This window comes from Lissotriton vulgaris, chromosome 5 (assembly GCF_964263255.1).
Source record: "Lissotriton vulgaris chromosome 5, aLisVul1.2, whole genome shotgun sequence".
Lineage (NCBI taxonomy): Eukaryota > Metazoa > Chordata > Amphibia > Caudata > Salamandridae > Lissotriton > Lissotriton vulgaris.
In genome coordinates, this window is record NC_141693.1 from 514,162,648 (window position 1) to 514,187,907 (window position 25,260).

Genomic DNA, 25,260 nt, shown 5'->3' on the forward strand with positions numbered 1-25,260 from the left:
AATTGTGTAAATATTGTTTATTTCAATTTTTGATTTATTTTGTATATTTTAATAAATACGGCCGGGGGGGTCAAAAGATCCCCCGCCTTCCAAAGAAAGCCCTCTCACGTCCTGTTAATAATGTTATGTTGGTTAACGGAAGGGTGGGGGTCCTCCGGAAGTCCCTGGCCATACAGCCAGGCACCAAGAAGGAGGGGGGCAGGGGATTGGCCGGCGGAGTTCGAACCCACTAATCAGCTAGGGGTCTTGGAGAGGGCAAAAAGGGAAAAGAAAGGGTCCAGGTCAAGGAAGCCATACTCGTGACCGATCGAAGTTGACCCACCCACCTGTAGTGTCTGGCTGGACACGTTCTAGTGTTCTGCCTGTTTTACCCCACACTTTACACACACCCACCACAGGCGTCACCGGTCAGGTGATACTGCAAATAAAAGGGGCCGGGCGCACGTACCCTGGGCCAGTTCTACACCATACCTAACTGTATCAGTGTGGTAATTTATTCTAATATGCGGGCCTAGGGCCCGCCAACTTTACATTGGCGATGAAGGGGCTGTGCCCATGCGTGCAGCTGCCTAGGAGATTGGAAAAAGAGGGAGAGTGCTGCTCGTGTCGAGGGCACCCCCTGCGCCAGACGCGCCCCATAGAACGCAGGGCGTGGGAAGAGCCCCCGGTCAGAAGGAGGTGTTTGGGAGTCTACCTCGCACCTGACGTGCCTGCTTCGCAAGAACCCCCAGAGAGGACGTGCCAGATAGCCGGCGGGGCGTGTGAAGAAACCTGGGGGTGAAAGAGCCAAGCGGGAGCCCAACCCACATCAAAGAGTCTGCTGCGGAGCCATCTGGCACAAAGTAAGCCCCGCGATGGCAGTCGAAGAGGCGTGCAAGGCTGGACTGCTGTTACGATGGCCACAGCCGCAGACCTCCGTGAGGCCGACTGATGCCCGACCAGTAGGCTGCAGCAGGTGAACCGCTGCAGGGCGAGAAAAGGGAGCAGTGGCATGCCTCTGCCACCGGCCTACAAGAGTGACCCCGAACAGCTGGAAGCCTGCGGGAGCCCACCCCACATCTGAGGAAGAAGGTGAGCCTACCGCGATGAGGAGGGAGAGTGGAGTAGCTGCCCACTCCCCTTCTCCCGTGAGGAAGAGAAACTGCCCGGAAGAGAGCCAGCAGTCTCCAGCGCCAGCGCCAGCTCCAGCCCATCCCGCACAGCGTAGAACTGAGTGAAGCTGCTGCGGGGGGGAGGGAGGGATGAAGAAAAGGGCCTCCGGCAGTATGTGCATTGGGGGCAGCCTTCGGCCTCCACATCCCGCCGCAGTGCTGAGGCGTGCCGGGCGCACAGAAAAGTTTGAGGCGGCAGCCCCAATCCCCTGCGCAGCCCGTAAGGTTAGAGGACCTGCTGCTAGGGGCGGAGGTTGCACAGAGTGACTGTGTGCGGCCAGCACCGCTGAAGCATTAAACTGGGAAGTCTGGAGGGGGAAGAGGTGCCCCTCCCCATGCACTGACGGTGTAGTGTGTCCTCCTGCATGACCCGAGACCCCCGGCGCAGTGGAAAAATGGCCAGGGCAGGAAGAATTCCGCGTGAGGGCCTGCCTGTAAACAGCGCACTAAAGTGCCGCAGCATTGAACCCTCAACCACAACAGGCTGCCAGAATATATAATAGAAATTAAAACTAAAACTCACTGCAAGCAAGTCGGAGCCCTCCTGTGAGCACCGCCGCCTGTGCGTGTCCTGGGAATCAGCCATATGCAAAGGTGCTGCTGCCCACTGAGAGGGCCTCCAACGGCGTGTGGGCTGAAAAAGCAGTCTTCCATGTTAGTGCCCTGCCCTCGGGGATAGTGAGCGCATGGCCGGCAGGCACAAAAGTCTAGGTCGCGCCAGTGGGCTGTAAAGTCCTAGTGCAGTCTAGTGTCAAGAGACTGCATGAGAATCTACCATGTGGCACCAGGCCCGGTTCTAGAGGGTGGGCCGGGCCCACCCAAACTTTGGCCTGGCCCACCCAAACATAACCCTTGGCCCTGGCAGTGACGTCAGCAAGGCCAGCAGAATATGGCCACTGCAAGTTAAAACGTTCTTCGAACGTTATCTTTCTTTAGGAGTTGCGTGATTGGGCCTGGGCTCGCACCCCCAATCACGCATCTCCTATTAGGCAGGTGGGATGTGTCCCCGCCGACTCGTGCAGGTACATTAGGGGCACTGCGAAGGGGACAAAGCCTTTCGTTGGAACTGGATTTGTGGATAATTAATTCTTTTCTGCTGGTAAAGAGGAGTTTGTTTTGCCGTTTCGTTTTCCTGACCTTCCTGACCCCTTGAGCTGTTTGTTTAGCCGATCCGGCTGTGACAGAGTTCGTAAGGAGCAGGTAAGAGAATGTGTGGCTATTGTGTTTTTTAAATCTGTGAGAAAGACATACTTAGAACGCCGTGTTTATTTCATTTTCATTTACATCGTGTGTTTAAATCGTTGGTATCATTCATGAGTGTTTCTGCAGGATGCACAACTAAATGTCCAAATAACCTTGGGGATTGTTGATCTTGCTGGAGAGCGTTCTTTTTTTTTGGTTTGTAGTATTTAAATGCAATAGAACTGTAGTTAACGTGGATAGCTCAGTGGGTTACTGCCTTTGTCACAGAGATCCTTTGATACATAGGACAGTGTGATCAAAGACGTGTATACAAACCAGAATGGTATAATTAGAATTTTTTTTTTGTATTGCTAGTTAGTTCGAATTTTCCCAGTATTTCATTATTCTAATGTTGCAATACAGAGTTTGGGCAGATATAATTTCTAATCAGTACAGCCAACCACTGGGATATGCTTTAAATCCTGTGTTTGTGGTTCTCCAGACCCAACCCTCTTAATACATATTGCCCAGCAGCATGGATGAGATGTGATTCCTACACCTGGTAATCCTCATTAGCTTATGTGACATTCCCTATAGGCTGATTTCGATACTTTTATGAATCATTGTGTCTGCATAATGTGTGTGTGATGTACAGTACTGTGATACTCTACACTACGAGTAGCGCTATACAAGAAATAAAATGCATGAGAGAGGGGCTATGGAGTGATGATGGGCTCTGTTGGAGGGTGGCAATGAGGGAATCCGAGGGGGCATCATGAGGGGTGGAGATACGGAGAGATGGAAGGCACTGGTGGAGGTTGTTTGTGAGGGAGTCTGAAGAGGAGGTCATGGGGGAGGGGCTTTGGAGTGATGAGAGGCACTGGTGGAGGGGTAGGAAGGGAGTCTGAGGAGGAGATCATGAGGGGGTGTTGCTTTGGAGTGATGAGGGGCACTGGTGGAGGGGTAGGAAGGGAGTCTGAGGAGGAGATCATGAGGGGGTGTTGCTTGGTGTGATGATGGGCACTGGTGGAGGGTGGTAGGGAGGGACTCTGAGGAGGCGGTCATGAGGGGGGGTTGCTTTTGAGGGATGGGCACTGGTGGAGGGTGGTAGGTAGGGAGTCTGAGAAGGCGGTCATGAGGGGATTGCTTTGGAGTGATGGGCACTGGTGGAGGGTGGTAGGTAGGGAGTCTGAGGAGGAGGTCATGAGGCAGAGGGGCTTTGGAGTGATGAGGGGCACAGGTGAAGGGTGGTAGGGAGGGAGTCTGAGGGGGAGGTAATGGAGAGGGGCTATGGAGTGCTGAGGGGCACTGGTGGAGGGTAGTAGGGAGGGAGTCTGAAGAGGAGGTCATGAGGGGAAGAAGCTACGGAGAGATGAAGGCCAGTGTTGGAGGATGGCAATGAGGGAATCCGAGGAGGGGGAGGTCATGGGGAGGAGCTACGGAGAGATGAGGGGCACTGGTGGAGGGTGGTAGTGGGGGAGTCTGGGAGGAGGTCATGAGGGGCACTGGTGGAGGGTGGTAGTGGGGGAGTCTGAGGAGGCGGTCATGAGGGGGGTTGCTTTGGAGTGATGGGCACTGGTGGAGGGTGGTAGGGAGGGAGTCTTAGGAGGAAGTCATGAGGCAGAGGAGCTTTGGAGTGATGAGGGGCACTGGTGAAGGGTGGTAAGGAGGGAGTCTGAGGAGGAGGTAATGGGGTGGGCTATGGAGCGCTGAGGGGCACTGGTGGAGGGAGTCTGAGGAGGAGGTCATGAGGGGAAGAGGCTACGGAGAGATGAAGGCCAGTGTTGGAGGATGGCAATGAGGGAATCCGAGGAGGGGGAGGTCATGGGGAGGAGCTACGGAGTGATGAGGGGCACTGGTGGAGGGTGGTAGTGGGGGAGTCTGGGAGGAGGGTGGCAATGAGGGAATCCGATGAGGTCATGGGGGAGGTGCTTTGGAGCGATGAGGGACACTGGTGGAGGGTGGCAGTGAGGGACTCAGGAGGAGGTCAATGGGGGGAGGGGTTATGGAGCGATGAGGGGCACTGGTGGAGGGTATTTGTTTGGGAGTCTGAGGAGGTGGTCATGGGGAGGGGCTTTGGAGTGATGAGGGACACTGGTGGGGGGCAGGTAGGGAGGGAGTCTGATGAGGAGGTCATGACTGAAAGGGGCTAAGGAGAGATGAAGTGCACTGTTGGAGGGTGGTAGTAAAGTTGTCTATCGAGTAAGAGGTCAGTGGTGGGACACCAATAAATACTTTTGCACCGGCGCTATAATATACCCTGTAATGTTTTTGCTTATTTAATTAGCAGTTGGGTCATTAGGGCCACTGTGTAACATAGTTTAAAGTGTGTGCTAATTATATTTATATATTCAGGGTTTTCAGTTTGAAGGTGATTTTATAAATCTTTTTAGTGGGATTATGAAGAATGAAACCAGGTGGTGCCTGATATGGGGCTGGGGACCAAGGTTAGCTGTGAGTTAAGATGCACGGTAGAGAGATTGTAGAAAATTGATGATCAGGCCTGGAAGGGAGTGTACTGCAGAGTCTGGGGTCAGATGGAGGTAATAATGAAGAGAGATTCTCTCTGAAGGCTGGCAACGAGGCAGGCTGAATAGTGTTACTTGCCTGATACTCCCACCTCAGAAACCTCCTCTGCCCATCAAAAGGACCTTACATGGGATCAAAACACTTTTGGAGAGTGTTAACGATTAGAAAGAGATTTGGAAAATAATGGAGGGCCCTGAATCTCCTGTTATCCCCTTCTATCACACGCAGGAGTACAGTTTTTTTTTATTTGTAGGCTACCTCCAGAAGCGACACATTGAGCCCGCAGTGGCCTACCCAAATGCGCCCTTGGCCCACCCAAACAAAAATTCCTGGAGCCGGGCCTGTGTGGCACCTACCGTGATCGAGGTGCCTGGGCTGCATGAGGAAGGTGATGGACGGTCGCCGAGGAGCAGCTGAGGTCCTGAGGAAATCCACGCACCGGCACACCCAAATGAGAGGAAGAGAGAAGCCAGGGCCCAGTTTATTGAAATGAGGATACACTGCCATCTAGTGGCCAGTTAGCTGAATTACCCCCCTAAAGAAAAGACAGTGGAACAGAAAAAGGCATACAGCAGAGACTACACCAAAACCACATGAGCCCTGGGACTGGAAGGCAATTGTGTGCCAGGATGATAGTAATGCAGCACCAGGACAGCTGATGCAGCCCAACAAGTGGTGGCAGGAGAGCGAAAAAAAACCAAGGCTTTGTCGTGCTAATGCAAGAAGGCAGTAAGCAAATACCCATCAGCAAGTGACCCAGGGCGAGAGAGACTTACACCCCAAGCAGTAAGTATCCAAAGGGACCAGAGAAAGTGTGCAGCATGCGCGCCCAGTGGCGAAGGGTCACCACCGCAACCAGAAGAAGGAAGACCGCAAGGGGAAAAGCTGCCCCGAAGAGGTACCCCGGACGGTACGGATATAAAGCCCAAGAACCAGTGCCCTGCAAGGATGAGGTCCCAGGTGGTCACATGGCGTGACTCATCTTGTCAAGCTAACCTGCCAGGTCGTGAAGAAGCCGACCTGCCAGATGGTTGCAAGGAAGAAGCCGATCTGCCAGACGGTCACAAGGAAGAAGCCAACCTGCCAGACGGTTGCAAGGAAGAAGCCGACTTGCCAGATGGTCACAAGGATGAAGCAGACCTGCCAGATGGTCACAAGGATGAAGCCGACCTGCCAGACGGTCGCAATGAAGAAGCCGACCCGCCAGAGGGTTGCGAAGGAGGCGACCTACCAGAGGTCAGAGAGCGAAATGACCAGTGAAGGTCAGAGAGAAGAGACCTGACAAGAGGTCTGACAAGAAGAATGAATAGGAGGTCCGTGAATGGGACCGAGGAGAAGTCTGACAATATTGACCGGAAGTCAGAAGGTCGCTGTGACAGGTCTAGTCACCGAGGAAAGTGAATGCAATGTCCTAGGGTTAGGACCGGACCAGGGAGAGCTGTGTGAAGTGCAGGTCACATGGGGAGGCCTGGTCAGTGATGTCAAGCGAGAAGACGGGACCAGACCGAGTTGCGACTTGGAAGTAGAAAAAAGAGAAAATTAAGTGGCATGACGCCACCGAGAAGAGACGCAAAGATGAAAGTGTGAGAAGAAGAAAGGAGAAGAGAGGAGCGTGTGACAGAACAACTCGCACACCCAGAAGGCCAAAGTGACACGTGCTAGAACACTGGAACTCACTGGAGCACAGGTCCTGGAGAACAGCGGTGGCACTGGGAGAAACGCATACTACATCTACGAGTTTGCAGAACACCGAGTGACGGCAGTGGCTAGCAGGCTAGACCATTCGCAACATCTACCTTTGGAGTCGCACGGGTGACTGGACGGTGAGACTGCTCGGCCGTCTGGAAGAATAGGATCCAACCGCTCCACAACAGACTGTGGCTTCTCAGGGGCAAAGGCCTCAGGGACGCCAGTGAGAGAGAGGGTCCCACCACGACAGATGGGTCCACAGCCGCTCTTCTGCAGGTCCCGGAAGGACGAAGACATTGTGCGAAAAGACAGGAGCCAACAACTACCCTTCAGGTGGAGCTAAGGACTTGAAGGTGGGACTCATATCGTCTTTTCCACACACACACACAGACGGTGGCGTTGGAGCGGCACTACGAAGTGCACCCAGTTCAGTGGAAACCTGGTGAAGAGGGTCTACGGGACATCCCGTGAGAGGGGAACACCTGCGAGAGGGGCATCCCAGTGAGACGGATGTCCTGCAACTACTCCACTGTTTCTGAGAGAAAAGCAATGCTCCCCAGGTGGGAACACCAAGAAAACCAGGTCTGACTAGTGGGAAAATATTACATCTACCCGCTCCACCTGCACCATCATAGAGAATGGCCTAGTAAGAGAGACTTTGGTGTCCACCTCCACCTCGTGAGTCCAAGGAGGACTAGACCCCCCCAGGAACCCATATCCTGTGTCAAGAGAACTGGTGGTCCCCGCTGCTGATATAGTTTATAACTGTGCAAGCAGCTAAAGAGACTCAGTGGAAGTGTTGGCCACTTTGCTTTATTTTGGTTTATTCTCTCCCACAGGTTGGACTTGATTTTTTTGATTTTGAATAAAGTTTGGGAGGAATGTAGGACTGTAGTGTCCGGCTGGTCACGTTCTAGTGTTCTTATAACGTTATGTAACAGTCATGAAACAATGTACATAGAAATAAAGCGACAGAAAATTGTAGGGATCACCAGTGGGAGAGTAGTCCGATGGAATCCTTTATTGTGTTAGACAGCCAGCCGGCATGTGTTTCATTGCCTATGCGAATCCTCAGGGTTATATATGGCTGTATCAGAACCAGGAGGTCGCTTAGCTGTTGATACTTCCGACCCAGCCGGGCCCGTAACCTTGGCAGAAAATTAACAGGGAAGTGACTTCCACACCCTGTATTCCATAGCGGAAGGTCACATAGATGAGTAGCGGTAAAAATTGTAGGTGACGAGTGGAGTAATCATCAAAAAATGTAGGTGACGAGTTAAACAATCTTAGCAAAATTTAGTTCAGGTCTAAAGATGGCGTCAAGCAGAATCAAAAGCCAGGAGTCGGGTACGAACTCAATTAGTTAGACACCAAAATGCCGAAAATCTGGCGAGTGCGAGTGCAGAGAAACCGCGTACTCCCGGGTCGCCGTGTTCCCTCACAGGAACACGGCGACCCGGTGCGTCCACATTTGGCAGTGCATCCTTTGCGTTTCTGACATCAAAAGCCTTTCAGGATTTTTCTATGTTCTAGTGTTCTGCTTGTTGTACCTCACACTTTACACACACCCACCACAGGCGTCACCGGTCAGGTGACGCTGCAAATATAAAGGGCACGTGCCCTGGCTCAATTCTGCGTCATACCTAACTGTATCAGTGTGGTCATTTATTCTAATATGCAGGTCTAGTGCCCGCCAACTTTACACCACCCACACCAAAGAGCGGGCGTCGCTGCCACAAAGTTGGGGAAAGAGCAAGCGGAAACAGCACAAAAAATAGACAGACAAGACAGCACACTAGCCTGGGTTAACGAGCCGCAAAACAGTGTCCTTGGGATACCTCTAGGCAGGGAAACTGAGGGAGCAGGCGAGGGGACAGCATGAGGTCAGCAGCAGGCAGACACGGCACTTGCAGCGCAGGTCGGGCCAGACGGCCACCCACACAAATTGACGGTAGCAAGGGTAGCCGTGAGGCCCCAAGTGCTAAGCACCAAAGGAGGGAGGCCATCACACAGGGGACTGTGCTGAAGTGCTGTAAGGAGTGTAAAGAGCAATGCATCAGAGTGGTGATAAGTGTATAGATGTGATGCAGTGCGGAAATCATGGACTGTACAGATGCCCATGGAAATGTGATGTTTATGATTCATGCTTTCAAAATAAACTGCGGCCATTATGCACCAGCTAAGTCTCTGATTCTGATTACCCGGTATAGAAGGATCGTTAAGGTGCACGAAGTCTGCCGGCAGAGGGGGGTCACTTGCACGTCTGGGAGGGGTTACAGCCTATCGAGCTTTGTTCTCACAGAGAGGCCTGACGACAAGTTCCAGCGCACCCTCACACATGGAGTTTTCCACCTAGTAAAGAGGCGCGTAATCATCTGCACTGGAGAACGTTTATAAGAAGTACTCAGGGTGACAAACCTGCTTCAACCCATACGGATCAGAAGGTGAAGCTGGAGAGTTACCACTTCATGGCTGGGAAGGACTTTTTCTGCTACCGTGTTTTCTTCGCAGGTATTTGATGGAGGTGTGTGCTGTGATACACATCCTCCAGGATGACATAGTGAGAAGGGTCGCAAATGAATTACCCTGACACACTGGGAAATGCACGATTATCTGACAAGTGATTTTGATAGCAGAGCTGGTGTTAGTGGTAAGGTAAAGTGGCAGTTGTATAGAAAGAGATCAATGTATAGCCTGTGCATTAGAATCTAGTCGATTGCATAACATTATTTAAATTATGAAAATGTACTGTTTCTGTAACAGACATGTTGATTGTGTGATGCTGCATACATTGAGATGAGGACCACACGTCAGGCTATACCACTAAACTCTACAACTTGGATTCTCTTTAGCTTTGAAATACAATTTTCTCTCAGTGGTGTCTTTTCATCAAAATAAAGGGGCAGCAGAAGCAGAAAGCCAGGTTGGGGGTGGGGTTCTTTCGGATTGACATTGCCAAGCTCAAGCTGTGGAGTATGCCACCCACTGGCATGCTGCCACTGGCAAGCAGTTGGAAACCTGGCTTTTCTCCCTTCTGTGATGCATAGGTTTGATCTCCGCTCTTGTAGTTGCCCTTACTCTTTGCTAGCGCTTTAACACCCTTTGATATAATGCGCTCAATACATTTAAAAAATACAAATACTGACTCCTTTTTCTTGCTTTTCTAGCGGAATAGTCCCCCCTTCCTGGAAAGGGAGTATCCTTGTTCCTTTATATAAAAAAGGGGCAAGAGACCTTCCTCAAAACTATCGTCAAATTGCCTTGCTTGATGCTATTGGTAAGGTTTTCGCAAAATGTATTCTCACTTTAATTAACAAATGGGTGACTGAGTTCAAAATCCTGCCTCTTGAACAAACGGGTTTCAGGCAAAAGCACGGAACTTTAGATAACTTGACGGCACTGCAGGTTATCACGGAAAAATATGTGAAAGTTCGTGGTGGGCAGGTATATGGCGCTTTTATTGACTTCTCCACCGCATTTGATAAAGTGGATAGAATATTGCTGTGGAGAAAGTTATTTGATTTAGGGATGCCCCCTTTTCTCATTAAGTTAATCCGCGCCCTTTACTCAGATACCTGGTGCAGAGTTCTGCTGGGAGGTGAACAAGGTTTATCTAAAATAATTCCCACATCCAACGGGTTAAAGCAAGGTTGCCTTTTGGCCCCTTTGCTTTTTTCTCTTTATACAGTTGATCTACCTCTTGCACTCTCAGCTTGCTCTGGTATTGCCCCGACCTTGGGGGGCGTTCCGATTGCATGCCTTATGTATGCAGATGACATTTTGATTCTCGATCTTACCCCGAAGGGCTTGAATAATCGCCTGCAAGCGCTTTGTGAATACGCTGAAAACCATTATCTGTTGATAAACACTGCAAAAAGTAAAGTGATGTGTTTGGCTGGTAGGAAGAAACCTAAATTCCCTAACTTTCCATGGGTAGTGGGGGGCCAAAAATTGGAAATTGTGAAGTCTTATACCTTCCTTGGTAAAATTGTCACAAGTAATCTAAGTGACAAAGCGCATATGGACAATAACTCCCGGAAGGCTATCTCACAGGGAAAGAGTCTAGTATCCTTGTATAAAGCCACAGGTAGAAGGCATTTTTCTATTTTACTAGATGTATTCAGAGCGAAAGTACCTGCCTCCCTATTATACGGAATAGAGCTAATTGACCAAAAAAAGTGACGTTTTTTAAACTCCTCGGAAGGAAAAATTTTGCGTAGTTTACTATCTGTTAGCACAGCAAATTCTACTGCTTCCTTGAGACAGGAACTTGGCTTACGCAGCAGCTGGGTTCAAGGTTTGGCCAGCATTATACGCTGGGTTGTAAGTATTGCAAAAAGTGAATCTAATACCTTAAGACATCTCATAAAAAATGAATTGCTGGGAAACTTTAATGACCATTCCTTGATTGTAAAAAATTTCAGATATGCAGTGGCCCTATTGAAACTGGATAAAGAGATTTTATTTTCTTTATCCTCTTTTCAATTAAAAACCACCTTGAAGTCCTCCACATGGGAACTGGGGTTTAGACAGGATAGAGATTTCCGGTTGTTGAAAAAAGACTGTACACCTGTTGTTGAGTCCTGTACTTTGAGGAAAGCTCAACCCTACACTCACTGGAACATCTCTCATTGAGTTAGACGCTTAGTGTTTTTAATAAGACAGGACCTGCTTCCGTTGAAATCTCTTTATGCCAGATGGTATGGCCACTCAGCACTCTGTGATTTTTGTCAGATGTATGACCAGGACTTGGTTCATGTCATTTTTGTTTGTCCTGCCCTGATGCCTTTTAGGCGAAGATGGTTCAGACCAATTTGCCTACAACTCAACATTTTATCAGCCTCTTCTTTTCAGGCGGCCTTGATTAATCCACCAAATGAAATGTTTTGTTTTAAACTGTACAGTTTCTTTAAATGTTTTTTGGCCCTGTATTAAGATGGTAATTTTTCTTTGTTATCTATTTGTTGCTATTGCATAATCGACATTTTATGTGTTAATCAATTTTGTATGTATATTTTGTCTTTTATGTGGACCTCATAAAGAGTTCCGTTATCATAATAAATAAACTTGAAAAAACTTGAAACTTGACTCCTTTAACTATCCTCAGCACAATGCTATTAGGCACGATCTCTCTACTTTTTGAGCCCATTTTTGTTAATATATCTTTATTACAAATAAGAGGTGGATAAAAAAAGCAATTGACAACTACCACAAACAAAATATACTATAACTAGCAGCAAAGATTAAAGGTACACAGCTGATGCCAATGAACTACGAGCAGCAATACAGACATACATGAATTTGGGTTTTTTTCTGCAAAAAAAAGGCAAGGGAAGTGAGGCGTCCAAGGCATTGCTACCGAGTACACATCTCTAGTGAGGTTCTGTGAATGAAAAGAAACACCTAGAAAGATTTACTTTTATAACAAGGCCTTCCAGAAACCTTCATGTTCTGAATCAGTTTTGCACAGTCACCCATGGAATGGATGTGAAATTGAAATAGTTGCAGCTGGTTGAAACTCGCCTCCATTTACTTATAAACTCTGCATAGGCATAAAAGGCAGTCAGGGGTGGGGTAAAACGAGATACTAGGCCCTAAATTATACAACACGTATATTCTTATGAGGCTTTTAACAGGGTACACCGGGGGTCAGAAATTTGATACGTTTTTCACAAACAGATTTCACTAGCAAAAACAAACTCCGGGGGGAAAGATGCGAAAACAGCACTGAAGTGGCAAATGACATCTGTAATTACCCCAAAAGTGTGTAAACGCTGTTACTTTCTAGCCTAGCCCGGAAAAATGGGAACACATGGCAACAGTATTTCAGATGGAAGAAACAACAAGCATTTGATTTTAACGCGACCCCTTATGTGATAAGTATCAACCACCTCTCCGTGAATTCATAAACATGGCCTAAGGTCAATAGTATCCACAGGCAAACAAATGTTGCAGACACTATGTCAGTCTCTCCCAGGAGAATGAGAGTTACAATGATGAGCACACCATTTAAAGAGTGTTTTATCCATGCTGAAACCTAGTGATCAATGCCTGGAATGAATTATTGGCATGCGTCTTTCGCCAACTTAAGCTATTTCATATTAACCTCAACAAAAGGCTCAGCAGCAACATGGGCGTTTTGGTGTCTTGTTTCGATTGCTCCACTAGCTTTTCGGTGTGTTGGCTCGCTGTGACCAAGTGGAATCACGTCTTTGCTTCAAATTTGTTTCAAATTTGTATCAAAAGTCATAGCTTAGATAATGGTAAGAAAAGAAATCCGACCCTGTAGAATATGAGCGATGACATTTTTTTTTATAAAATCATGTTGTTCTTTTCCAAGGTTAAATAAATTCACTCAGTAAAAGGTCGACTACAATGGGAATATTAATAGTGCAGATTGAGGGGACAGGGTTTCAGTTTCCAATTTAGAAAATGGACAAGAATGGTAACTTTGGAAGCCAGCATGAGGGTTTTCAAAGGTTTTTTAAAAACAGGTCTGCAGACTGCTTATCCATGCGGATGTTTTGACACTGAAAACATATCATACGGACTGTGATGCTGGGAGGAGAGGCTGCATCACTGGAACTATGTCAGGCCCTTTTCTGTAGAGTGACTGGGGCAGAAGCAGGAGAGGCAGGTGAGCCTTAAAGAAATTATGCCAGCATGCTACAAGGTTTGTATTCATACCTGATATACCTACTGCAAGGACTTATAGAACGTGTTATTGTTTTCAGCTCTGTAGTGTCCTCCTGTGAGGAGCCGTACCGGGTCATTGTCCCTGGTGAAAGGCATAAGCTCTTCTATGCAGGATCAGAGAGTACGTAAGTATGCATGAAAAGATATGAAGCAAAATATATTCCCACGGCTCTCATTTTTCTTTATCGTACCTTAGAATCCTCCCAGACATCGGGAGGGCTAGTTTATCTCGTTAATAAACTGTAGTTTGTGGTAGTACTAGTTCAGGATATCTTTTTGCTTGGAGGCCTGTGAGGCATTCATTTAGCCGAGAGCAGCCAGGTAAAAGGGAGCATCTGTGGCAGTGCCAGTTGTGCCACCTGGTAGCAGAAAGTTCGAGATAATAACTGGACAATGGTCCAGGGTGATGGGCGCCAACTGTTAAAAAGGCCTCTACCAGCGGCGGGTTTGGACAAAGCATCATGTGGTACGGAAGGGTGATTGGCCATCAATGATATACAGTTGAAGCTTTGGTCATTACAAGGGGCAGCAATATCACCCTTAGACCCCTTATTTCCAAGCAGAAGTGCCTTTTGTAAAATCATAATTTCTGGCAGTGCTTTCAAATTATTTTTCAACATCATGGCTAGCTGCTACACATAGCTTCATATCAGACATTGTTCTTCAACCTTCAGTGTCTGAATAGGGTTGCGGGGGCTGGAAGTATTACTTTTTGTTGTTGTAAACTCACCTTCTCCATGATCGCATACGGTACAACGGTGGCACTCTTGGTCTCTGAAGTACTCTATTCCTTTTCTGCACGGTGAACATTCTGGCTTCCCATGCTCCTCTGTACAGTCCGAAACTTTATGAGTACCTGTGAGGCCATTATGAGAGAGATATTGTAAAGCAATACACAAATGACAAGCTAGCATTCTTATAACGTTACAAGTCAAACCCGCAACTAAAATCTGATCATCTTAAACAAGCCTGTTGGCTCCTCGTGGCTCCTTCATCAAAATGTATAGAATACAATAAAACTTGTACCTCCTCAGGACACAGTGAATCAAGGTTGAATTAAATGACCTTAGCCTGCAACCAAGGTGTCTTTTTGCTCTCACCTGCAGACAGATCTGTCTGTGGTCAAACACCTATTGTGGATAATACTACACACTAGTGGACTTTGGTCATAACCTTACTCATCACAGGGTAGTTTCTTTTCTATCTCTGCTTTTGATTCAACGGCTTTCCTCCTTATTCTTGTATTTGTTCCACTTAGGAGTGTTGCAATCCCATCATGCTCTGATTGGCTAGCGTATATTCTTCCATCGCTAATGTAAAACCTTTAATTGCAGTTTATCTGAGGGAGTATTTTCCCTCCCTATCTCAGTTCTCCTCTTCCCAACTCTGCTCTTTGAGCTCCAATTCTGCATCCCCCACTGTTGAGTCACGATCAAATTAATTTTTGAGACAATTTCCTTACTTACAGAGACATCTTTCCCTTTAACTTGTTGTGCACTCCTACACGAAAGTTCAGCTTTTCTAACAATGGCAACAACAAAATCTAAATTTTCATCACCATTAATCACAACCTTTCTTGTATAGTTTCATTAGATGAATGCATAACAACCTGATCTCTGATTAGATCCTCTTGTAAATTTCCAAACTTGCAGTCTAAGGCTAGAGTTTTAAGGGAGGAAACAAAATTGTCAACAGATTCTTCACTTAACTGTTTCCTTTGGAAGAATTTATACCTCGAGATTCCTATGCACACCTTTGGAGAACAAAATTTATCAAAGTCAAATAATGCTTTTTCAAAAACATTTGCATCCCCACTGGCTTGTGAAGCAGGTAATTGATTGAAGGCTTTTAAACCTTCAGGTCCCAAGCAATGTAGAAAAATACCTTTCTTTTCTGGGGGTTTCATTTTACCATTTGCATCTAAGGTTTCAATATAATTTAGAAAATAGGCTTTCCACTCAATCCAGGGCATGCAAGGAGAACTTCCTGCTGCCCAGTAACTCTGGGGTGGAGAAAGCGTATAACCTTGTGCACACATAATAACATTTTAAACTTATACTGTATTATTTAAAAAAAAAAAAAAACAGTCACGAATTCAAATGAATTGCTGAAGAAGGAATTCTTCACTTAAAAGTGAGAGGTTGCCGAGTCTTCCTTAAAAAAAAATGCTTCATTCAATAACTGAAATCCGATTGAAAAAAATATAACCATAAAGTCACCTTCTTTCCTTTTAAAGTTTCAAACTGCCGATGAATAAACTCAGACCAGAGATAACTTCCTCTTCGTGAAATCCGATTTGGAGATAAAATGAAGAAGTCACCTCTTTTCTTTCCGAGACCGGTAAAGGGGAGTGGCGTTTAAACAAATTGATCCAATCACCTCTCTGCTTGTAAAAAAACCAATCAAGGCTCCTCATAGGCAAACGTTGTGCAGCGTGTGGGAAGAAAGTAGATGAATACAACCTTCGCGCTAGGCTGGCAGCAAACGATTTTAAGAAAGGCGTTTAAACGATCAAGGTAAAGTAAATCAAACCAAACTCCCACAGTCTAAATGGATCTGTAATTAAGTTTGAAGATCCAGAGAATAATTTGGTAGATTCTTTAATCCTTCGGTGCTCGTTAATTTAAAAAATTTTTTTTTTAAAAATGGAAATGAAACCAAAAAATGCTTCCAAAGTGTTCCGTCCCTCGTCGCCAGATTGTTGAGTCACGATCACAAGAGTTTAGTTGAAAAGATGTAGTTTATTCGTGGATAAAAGAAGCATCTCCTGGTGACACATCCAGATACATCGGTCAGCATACAGCAACTGACTCTACATCTCTTAACTGTAAACGGCCCGATAACAGATCGTGCCATGAAGCAATACAACACATTTAAACAGCAACATGTTATTCAAAGAAACACAATGCGCGAGAGAATAAGCGCGCAAGAGAAACAGCACGCGAGAAAGAGCGTGCGTGACTCAGAAGCATACACAACACCCACCCTCCTATTTTTATTAAAACTCCCTTCCCTGAAGCCACTTGACGGCCCAGCACCCTCACATTTTCCTACTCCCCGGAATAGCAGGCAATGGCCATCTCAAAATGTTTTTTTAACCATCACATGTGTACACCTGCATTGTGGGCATCTTGGAATCTTTGTTATGGTTAAAAACTCCCATTTAAAGATGCCAATCTCTTATGGGCACACAACCGTGCAAGACATTTTTGAATGGGATTTCTTTAACCACTTGGCTGCTAAGGCAATATTTTTCTTTTCATTGATTTTCCATTGAAATCAATGGAAAGTCCATGACGAGTTACCCTTGTCATTAGCGGCGAAGAGGTTAAGTATAACAAAATATATTCAACGATGGTAACCGTGGATGCAGGAGAATGAATCCACAAGAGCCACTTAGGGAAACAACATAAGCATTAACAAACGAAGTAGGTTTCCCATGGCGAGACAGACAGACACACACACCCACCCACACGCTCATTGAATGCAGGTAGATAGCGTTACAGTAGTCTATGGTTTTCAAAAGATAGAAGGAGGATAACATCACCTGATTTATATGATCTTTAAAAGTTAATTTAGAGTCGAAGATCACTCTAAGATTTTTAACTTGGAGAAGCAGCGAGGGAAAAGGGCCTAACCTGGAGGACCACCAAGAAGATTTTCAAAAAGACAAGTCTGATAAGAAACACCTCAGTCTTTTCGGAATTCAAATGTAAGTAATGACTATCCAAGTGACTATGGCCATCATACAACTGTTAAATCTACCGGAAACTTCCTCTACATTGGAATGGATATAGACAACAATTTGTGTGTCGTCTGCATACGATATTGCACTAAATCCATATGATCTAAACCATGCAACAAGGTGAGCCCCGTAGATAATGAACTATGTGGGGCTTAAAGAGGACCCCTCCTACTGCAAGGAAAAGGTGGTGGAAGTGAAATTACCAAGAGAAACTGACCGAGTTCTGTCACTTAGAAAGGATGTCAGGAGGCTAAGAGCCGAACCATCGATCCCAATTTCCCATAACCAGTAGATCAGAACTTGATGACTTATTGTATCAAAGGCTGTGGAAAGGTCCAAAAGGGCCACCGCAGCCTTTCCTCATTGTCCAGAACTCCTCTGATCTCTGCAGTTTCCACCAGCAGATTGGATTCCATGCTGTGTGATTTTCTGAAGCCAAACTGAGCTCCGTCTAGGATCTTGTTCCACTCAAGTGCCTCTGCAGAATTTTTGCTGGCGAAGTCTAGAGACGGGGTGATACTTTTTCTCTTCCTTTGAATCTAGGGTGGATTTTTATAAATAAGGTAAGGATCGATGCTCTCATCCATCCAAAGGGAAAATTCTTGCTTCCATAATCTTAATTAACACAGTTGTAAGAGGGGGAGCAACAGTATATATACCTTCTCATTAAAAATGTCCACGGGACTGGGGTCAACCTGGGCCCCGGATTTAAGTCTTTAAACTCGGCTGGATCACTTTCTCCATTGTGAGGGATGCAAAAGTACTTAAAGGAGGGATCTTTCCGTAAGGGCCCTTGATGCTAAATATTTGTGGGATGGATCCCTTACCTATCTTAAATTCATTATAAACTATTTTTAAAAACGTTGGCTAAGTTGTCACAAAAATCCTGCGTAGGAGCTGCAGTGATTGTGTTTGATGGATGGGATAGCAAAATGTACTGTTTTAAATAATTCCTATGGGGAATTGCTTGCGGATTTAATCTTGTCTGTAAAAAAGATTGTTTTTCCAGACTTTATTTTGGCTTCATAGACCGATAAAAGCTTCCAATATTTTGCTTTCTCGTCTGGAGCCTAGTTACTCCTCCATATATATTCTCTTGTCTTCTGCAGGCTCTAACGGTGACATGCATCAAGAGTTTGCGAATTCGCAAATGATGCGAATCGCAATTTCTGAGCAATTGCGTCTGCAATTGCCAGTGTTGAAATGCATCAACCAAAGATTTGCGAAATTCGCTAAATAATCGCAAATAACGAGAAATCTCAAAAATAATCTGAGAATACAAGTGCGATTCCTTACTTGCGATTCGCAAGTACCGAATCGCAAATAAGGAATCGCAATTGATATGCATAAAAAAAAATCGCTATTTGCGATTTTCTCAAAAATCGCTATTTTGCACTTGCAAATTAAGAAGGGACACTACCAGGTGGTAAAAATGAAAATGTAACCTGAAACACCTGCAAACCAACTGAAAAAGTATGAAACACACCCACCCAAGGCCCCAGAGCTCAAAATGGCTGGTCTGTACCTGATGGCGAGGAGGATGCGGCTGCTAGGTGCTCGACAGAGAAGGAGGCGAATCAATGAACGCATATTCAGAGTGCGCATAACTTTGCTTGATCTAATTAATGAATTGGACCCCATTCTTCAACGCCGGACACATAGGACCCAAGCTATCCCAACGCACGTACAAATATTATGTTGCCTACACCTACTGGCATCAGGCAGTTTTCAGGGAGTAATTGCAGTAGCCGGAGGTGTCTCACAAAGTCCATTATCAAGAATGTTGAAAGCGTTCCTTGATGCCATGATCTCCCGGATACATGCACATATCAGTTTTCCAACCTCAGCCCATGACCTACCTAAGACTTAGCAGGAATTTTACCAAATTGCTGGCTTCCCACAAGTAATAGGTTGTATAGATTGCACCCATGTAGCAATATGTCCCCCAGCTACACGGGAATATTTGTATAGAAATAGGAAATGCTACCATTCCCTCAACATTAAGGTTGTGTGTAATGCCAAAACCATCATTACAGACATTGTTGCACAATTTCCTGGCAGTGCACATGATTCTTTCATCTTCAGGCAAAGTGGCATGCAGACCCGACTTGCAAGGGGAGAGTTTGGAGAGGGACATTTGCTAGGTAAATATGTGCTACAAAGCATTACAAACTTGTCACAAATGCATATCTGAAACATATAGTTGATATATCTTCTTTTCTCACATGTAGGCGACAGTGCATACGCCTTGCGCAATTACCTCATGACACCTTATCTCAATCCTGCAACAGCCGCCCAAAGAAGATACAATGCTGCGCACATCTCAACAAGGAATGTGATAGAGAGAACATTTGGGCTACTAAAGAGCAGATTCAGACGCCTACATAAGACAGGAGGAGCAATGAAGTCCAACCCAGAGCAATGCTGCAAAATTGTGGCAGCATGTACCATGCTGCACAACATAGCGACGAAGGGAGGCCTGGAAATTTACCTTTCTGACAGTGACTCTGAGGATGAAAACCAGCCAATCCTTCATCAACGTGCCCAACAAGGATCTGACGCAGCTGAAGGATGCAGACGCAGAATTGAGATCACACAAAATTACTTTTAAGGTGAGTAATGATGACACGAAGACAGTATGATTTGCAAAGTAATTTTTAATAATAAGAATATGTGACCTGGAAACAGAGGCGCACTTTAAAATTGACTTTGGGCACACTTTTGTTGCCAACAACATTTACTATCACTAAAATAATAAAATACTTGTCAGTCAGTGATGAGGTCACAATGTGAGAATGGTTCATTCACCATCTCAACAGGATTTGTGCATGTGAGCCTAGCGTTTCTTGCCCCGAACACCGAGACGCCTCTCGGCAGCAGCATCTTCTTGCCCTAGGCTGGGTGTGGATGTGATGGCAAAGCGGTTTGACCGTCTAGCCTCATTAACAATTGGCATTGGTATATTGATCATGTCTGAGGCTCCCTCACTGACTACATTTGGTGCAGGGATGTTTTCACCACTTGTAGATGCAGTCACTATCTATACTGTGTTTGTGACTTGCTGTACTCCTGTAGCAACATCACTGTTATCATTGGTCATTTTGGTGTGCATTGTTGCCATTCTACGTGACAACATAGCTGTTGCTGTGGCCAGTGTGTTATTGGACGCCACTTGCATTTTCAGTTGCTCCATGAGTTGCTCATGCTGTGCATTGTGTGCTTTTTGTCCCTCCAACATTACTCTTGTCATTTCCTGGAGACTAGTGGTAAGCATAGCTAGGTTACCAGACATTTTGGCAATTTCCCCCTTGATCAATCTTGCATTTTTTTGCCTGCAGGCGATGTGACCGAAGCATCTGTCCCTCCAAGCCACCCCAGACCTCATTCAACAGTTCCACCTGCTATGGCCTTCGTGCTCTGCGTCGTCTCCTTGTCAACCTTGCATTGGCTCTACGTTAGAAGGATGATGTACTTGTTGCGGAAGTACTTTGTGGGTTGGTGACATGAGGTGCTGCATCAGCCTCTTCATCCGAGTGATAAGGGACCAAACTTTGGACGGGTGTCCTACGTGATTGTGGGACTCCTCATTGGATACTTTTCGAAGGTGGTGTGTTTTCTGGTTCTGAGGCGCTGCTCAGCTGGATGTCCTGGACATCATTGTCCCCGGCATCACCATGTTCTGCATCTGTGAGTTTAAACAGTGCACAACAGCATTAATGTATGCTTATTAGGTTATGTGACTGTTGTAACATGAATAAACATTTATACTTTGGCATAGTTACTACACTTTTGGAATTGGTGTTAATTATATGTGTGTCTGTGACTGTAACTGCTTGACCAAACTACATCTCCCATGATGCACTTGCTATACCATTGAAAGTGATGTTAATGTTTCACTGCTTGCGTGTGCGCTATGCAGAGCTACCATTCACACTGCTGTGATAGGGACAATGTACACATGCATTCCTCTTACCTTGGGACGTGTGTGCTGCTCCGGAGGTATCCAGGTTTGTCACACCAACAACAGCTTCTTTCTGGATTGTGCTCTCAATTAAATCCTCCATGGGAGTGTTGCCGGTGTGTGGTGGTGTCCCTCCTCCAGTTACTAGTGCAGCCTTCAAGCGGTCTGCGATGCACGCCTTGGCCCTACTGCGCAAATCGTACCACCTTTTTTTCAGTTCATCGGTGGTACGATGAGTGACCCCAATTGCATTCACTCTGCTTTGTATCATGAGCCATATTCTCCTTTTCTCCTGCTCAGGCACCTTGAGAGAAGCCTTCCCAAACAGCTTCTCATTGTTGTGTACAACTCCCTCAATCAGGGCTTCAATTTCTGTTTCAGAAAACCTAAGTTTTCTTTTTCTGCCACTTTGAGAGTCCTCAACAGTTTCTGCAGGCTCCATTTTGTTTTAATAATCAGACACACTCCTCTCCTGCTCCCAGTACCAGCTCCCTCCTCTCTCTGTGCTCCTGGAGTGAAAATGAGGCTCTCAGAGCACACTTCCTGTATCAGAATGAGGCTTGGAGGGCACAGTTCCTGGTTCTGACATCATCAATATGCATCAACGTGCTACCTCGCAATTTGCGATTTTGCAATTTGCGATATCGCAAATATTTCTGCAATTTTTAGCGATTCCTTAGAAAATCTCTATTTTCTTGTTGCATCCCGTTTTGCGATTCCTTATTTGCGATTCCTTAAAAATCGCTAATAGGGAATCGCAAAACGTTTTGTTGATGCATGTCACCGTAAGTTCCTTGAGTTTAGGGGAGTAGCATCCGGCGGTGGGGCAGGATCTACGGCTGTTAACTAGTCTTTGGGGAGTCGATTTATTAGCTCCATCTACAATCCAAGATAAAACATTTTCTACTAATGTATTCACCACCCCAGACATTATAGGGGGTGAAGATTTCAAGATAGATGCTAGCTAATTTTTGTCCATTTTATTCGACCACTCAAACTGCACCCATAGGGGTTCTGTCCTGTTTAGGTGGATAAGCTGGAAGGGTGAATTTGATCATCAAATGATGTACCATGTAACCAGAAGGATACTGTCAATTGTCAGGTTGGAAATATTAGAAAGGATGGCATCCAAAGAATGGCCTTCAGAATGAGTTGGGGTTTTTACCTATAAGTGAAGACCTAAATTGGCCATATTGTCAAATAATAGCATTGCTTCTTTGTTATTTTTATCTTCTAGATGGAAATTAAAATTTCCCAGAATGGTGTATTTACCAAAGAGAATAGTATTCTCAAGCAGGTCACTAATAGCTTCCAAAAATTGTTTGAGTTTAGGGCCATACGGTCAGTAAAGCAATATCCCATGGAACCTGGAGTTGTCATAAATTTAGCAATTGAAGGTAAGAGCTTCCACTTCCAAGATCGATAGAGGTTCGCACTTGATGTTGGTGTTGCATTTATAAATTAGTGCCAACCGCCACCCTCCCCCCCCTGCTTTCCAACTCTATCTAGTCTATGGCATAAATACCCTACTGGGAGAGCAGACACAAAGTCAGGATCTGAAAATTAATATGCCTTATTCTTAGTTAGAAAACTAATGCTGGGGCTGTGAGAATCTAACTAATCAAATAACGTAAGCTTTTGCTTGGTTACAGATCTGGTGTACATTAGGAGACAATTTAGTTTTGAAGATGGACTGCCTTGAGGGCTGGGCAAACTGGCATTTACAGAAAATGATAACTATTTAGATCAATTTGGCTCCAGTGAACAGGCGTAATGACAGTTAGCACAGATGAAACTGATATCACTCAGTTTGAAATTGAAAAAGTTGCAAGTCCTCTTATGATTAGGCTTGTAGACTAGCAGCAACTCTCTTGAGTATCTTAAAAATTGACCACCGGTCCAGGGGCAGGCCGCCTCTAAACAGGCGCAAACTGGCTTGCCTTTTGTGCACCCCTGTGCGGACAAGGTCTGTGCTCGATTTTCAAAGCCGGTATGAGTCATGGCCAGAAAAGTATCCAATGAGGAGAGCGTGAGCAAAAGCACTTTCCACAATAATTTTGCATTGAATGAACTAATTTATGCTAGTTAATAAGTTTGTTAAAACATTCAATAACTGCTTAATTAGCTAACCAGTAGTGGGATGTACTGAACCTACTACTGCAAACCATAACCCAGTTTATGTAACCTATTTTACGTACAGAATTTCTGCATATCTGGAAATTATTGACCTGGACTCAGTGCAGACAAGTCACTTTGCTCGAAATAAAGATAGGATCACTGTTGGAAGCAGTGGAGAACATTCTTATGTTGTTGACAGTTGTTTTATAGTCATCTTGGCTTGGCCTTTTACTTCTGCTATACAACCCCCTTACTGCCAATTTCACTCACCATCATCACTAACACACTGACCCATCACTAGTATTGATTCTGCACAGTCAGGAAAAGTGTGCTCACAAGCACTGTGTTGCCGAACACAGAGAAAATAATCAGAGGAAACGTTGGTCCTGTCCCCCTCCACCCCTCCCCAAGTGGTGCCCAGCCAGTCCCAGACCTTTCAAAGTAGTGCTAAAGATTCTCCTGTCAAAACCTGAAACTTAGAAAATGTTTACACCACAAAGTGGTCTCAGAGTAGACAGAAGACAAGGACCTACCTGCAGTATCGCTGTTCGTCCTGAATTTGCGGTATCTCCTGTTATGTTCTTCTCCGCAACAGTAAATCCTGCTCAGCAGGACCTCTCTCAAGGAGTATCCAGACTCATGGAACTATCGTAAGCTAAAGCCTGCAGCTTCGGCCCGCTGGAAATTTTCAACTTCCAAAAAAAGTGACAAAGTCAGAACGTAGAAATCTTCAAGTGACTTCATCCAGTTGTGCCCTGAAGAACCAAAGCTTCCTCCTCAGACACAGCCAGCTACCTTGCCCAGCTGAACTTTACCTTCTCAGGAACTTTTCTTCAAAAGGTAAGATGAGACCTCGCCTAATCCACCTTGTATAGCCGACCAACGCTCCATCGCGGTCAGCCATAACTTTTGACTTTGGCCAGGTCTGACATGACTAGATATCAGCGGTTAGCACTTTTGATCATTTAGGTGCTATTTTTCACGTAAAACTTTAAAAATTCATAACTCTAGTTCTACTTATTGAATTCAATTAATTTTGGTCTCATTTTATTTACTAAAATGTACTTGTATTTTTCTGGTTTTTCACTTTATTACTGCTTGTGTGCTGCATAAATACATAACCAAGTGTCTCTAATTTGAATATCTTGAATTTTAAAATGTTTTAATCTTAAAATGTTTAGAGCACATAAAACTAAATGGCATCAAAGCGTTGTCAGCAAGTAAGGCACTAGCGAGATGGGGAAAACCCCTAGCGACATAACTGTAGACAAACAAACCATGGAGTCACCAAGTCAAAAGGTTTATAAAATATAACCCGGTTTTCACCTGCCTGCGGAAAGTTGCATAAGATTCCAGGCTCCTAATCTTTTCTGGGAGTATTGACAAGCCATCGATGTCGGGGGATCTTGAGTCCCCTCCTCGCAGTGTGCCTGCATTGCGCGTGTTATAGCTGCGTGCATTTGAGGTAATAGAAATTTTCAGGTAACCAATGTGTCCCCCACTCGCACCCTATCCATGCACCCATGTTCCTTGTATGTCGTGTAACTTCTTTCCTGTTCATGCTAGAAAGACGCAAATACATTTGCGTCCAACGTTAACATGTCAGCCATCCAGTCATGCATGAAAATCCCGTTAATTAGGCTTCTAGGCCTATGGTGCCAACGTCTTTACATGGTGCACTTTCACGTTTTCTCCATGTTTTCTGGCCCAGTCGAGCCAGACCCTTAATTGAGGCTCCAAGTTCTTTTCTGCCTCTGAAAGCTGCCGTTTAGGTATGCATCCCTGACCTCTGCCTTACTTCCTGCCTCAGACGAGCGGTGCCCGGCTCGGCCTGGTCCGCTTGCCAAGATGATGTTTTACCTACAAATTATCTGCTCAGCCTCCTCGAAAACACATTCCAGTCTAGTGAAATAGGTAAACATATTCCCGGCTGCAGAGCAAAGGGCCCTGCCTTCCTGTCTCCATGCAAGTAATTTATTGCTCCCGTTACCATGGTAGGCCCATGGCCCCCGCACTCTACATGAAGATCCGTATGCACGCACTAGCATTCAGTGATGAACGGCCCCTGCCCGAGAGACCTTTTACTCCAGACACTACATCCTCAAAACATACGATATCAGATATGCTATAGGTACAGGTCGTTTTGACACCCCAGACATTAGTCTCCTCTACTCGTGCAAAAGTCAAAG

At 45.6% G+C, this 25,260-nt stretch overlaps 1 protein-coding gene across 1 annotated transcript in view; it reads right to left on the reverse strand.

Moving 5' to 3' along the window:
• The window catches only part of FAS (Fas cell surface death receptor), a 258,748-nt gene that overhangs the window by 153,146 nt on the left and 80,342 nt on the right, over positions 1–25,260 (reverse strand). Inside the window, exon 3 of the mRNA XM_086921941.1 lies at positions 13,978–14,103. Coding sequence (XP_086778067.1) covers positions 13,978–14,103 — 126 coding nt within the window. The remainder of the gene's footprint in view (positions 1–13,977; positions 14,104–25,260) is intronic.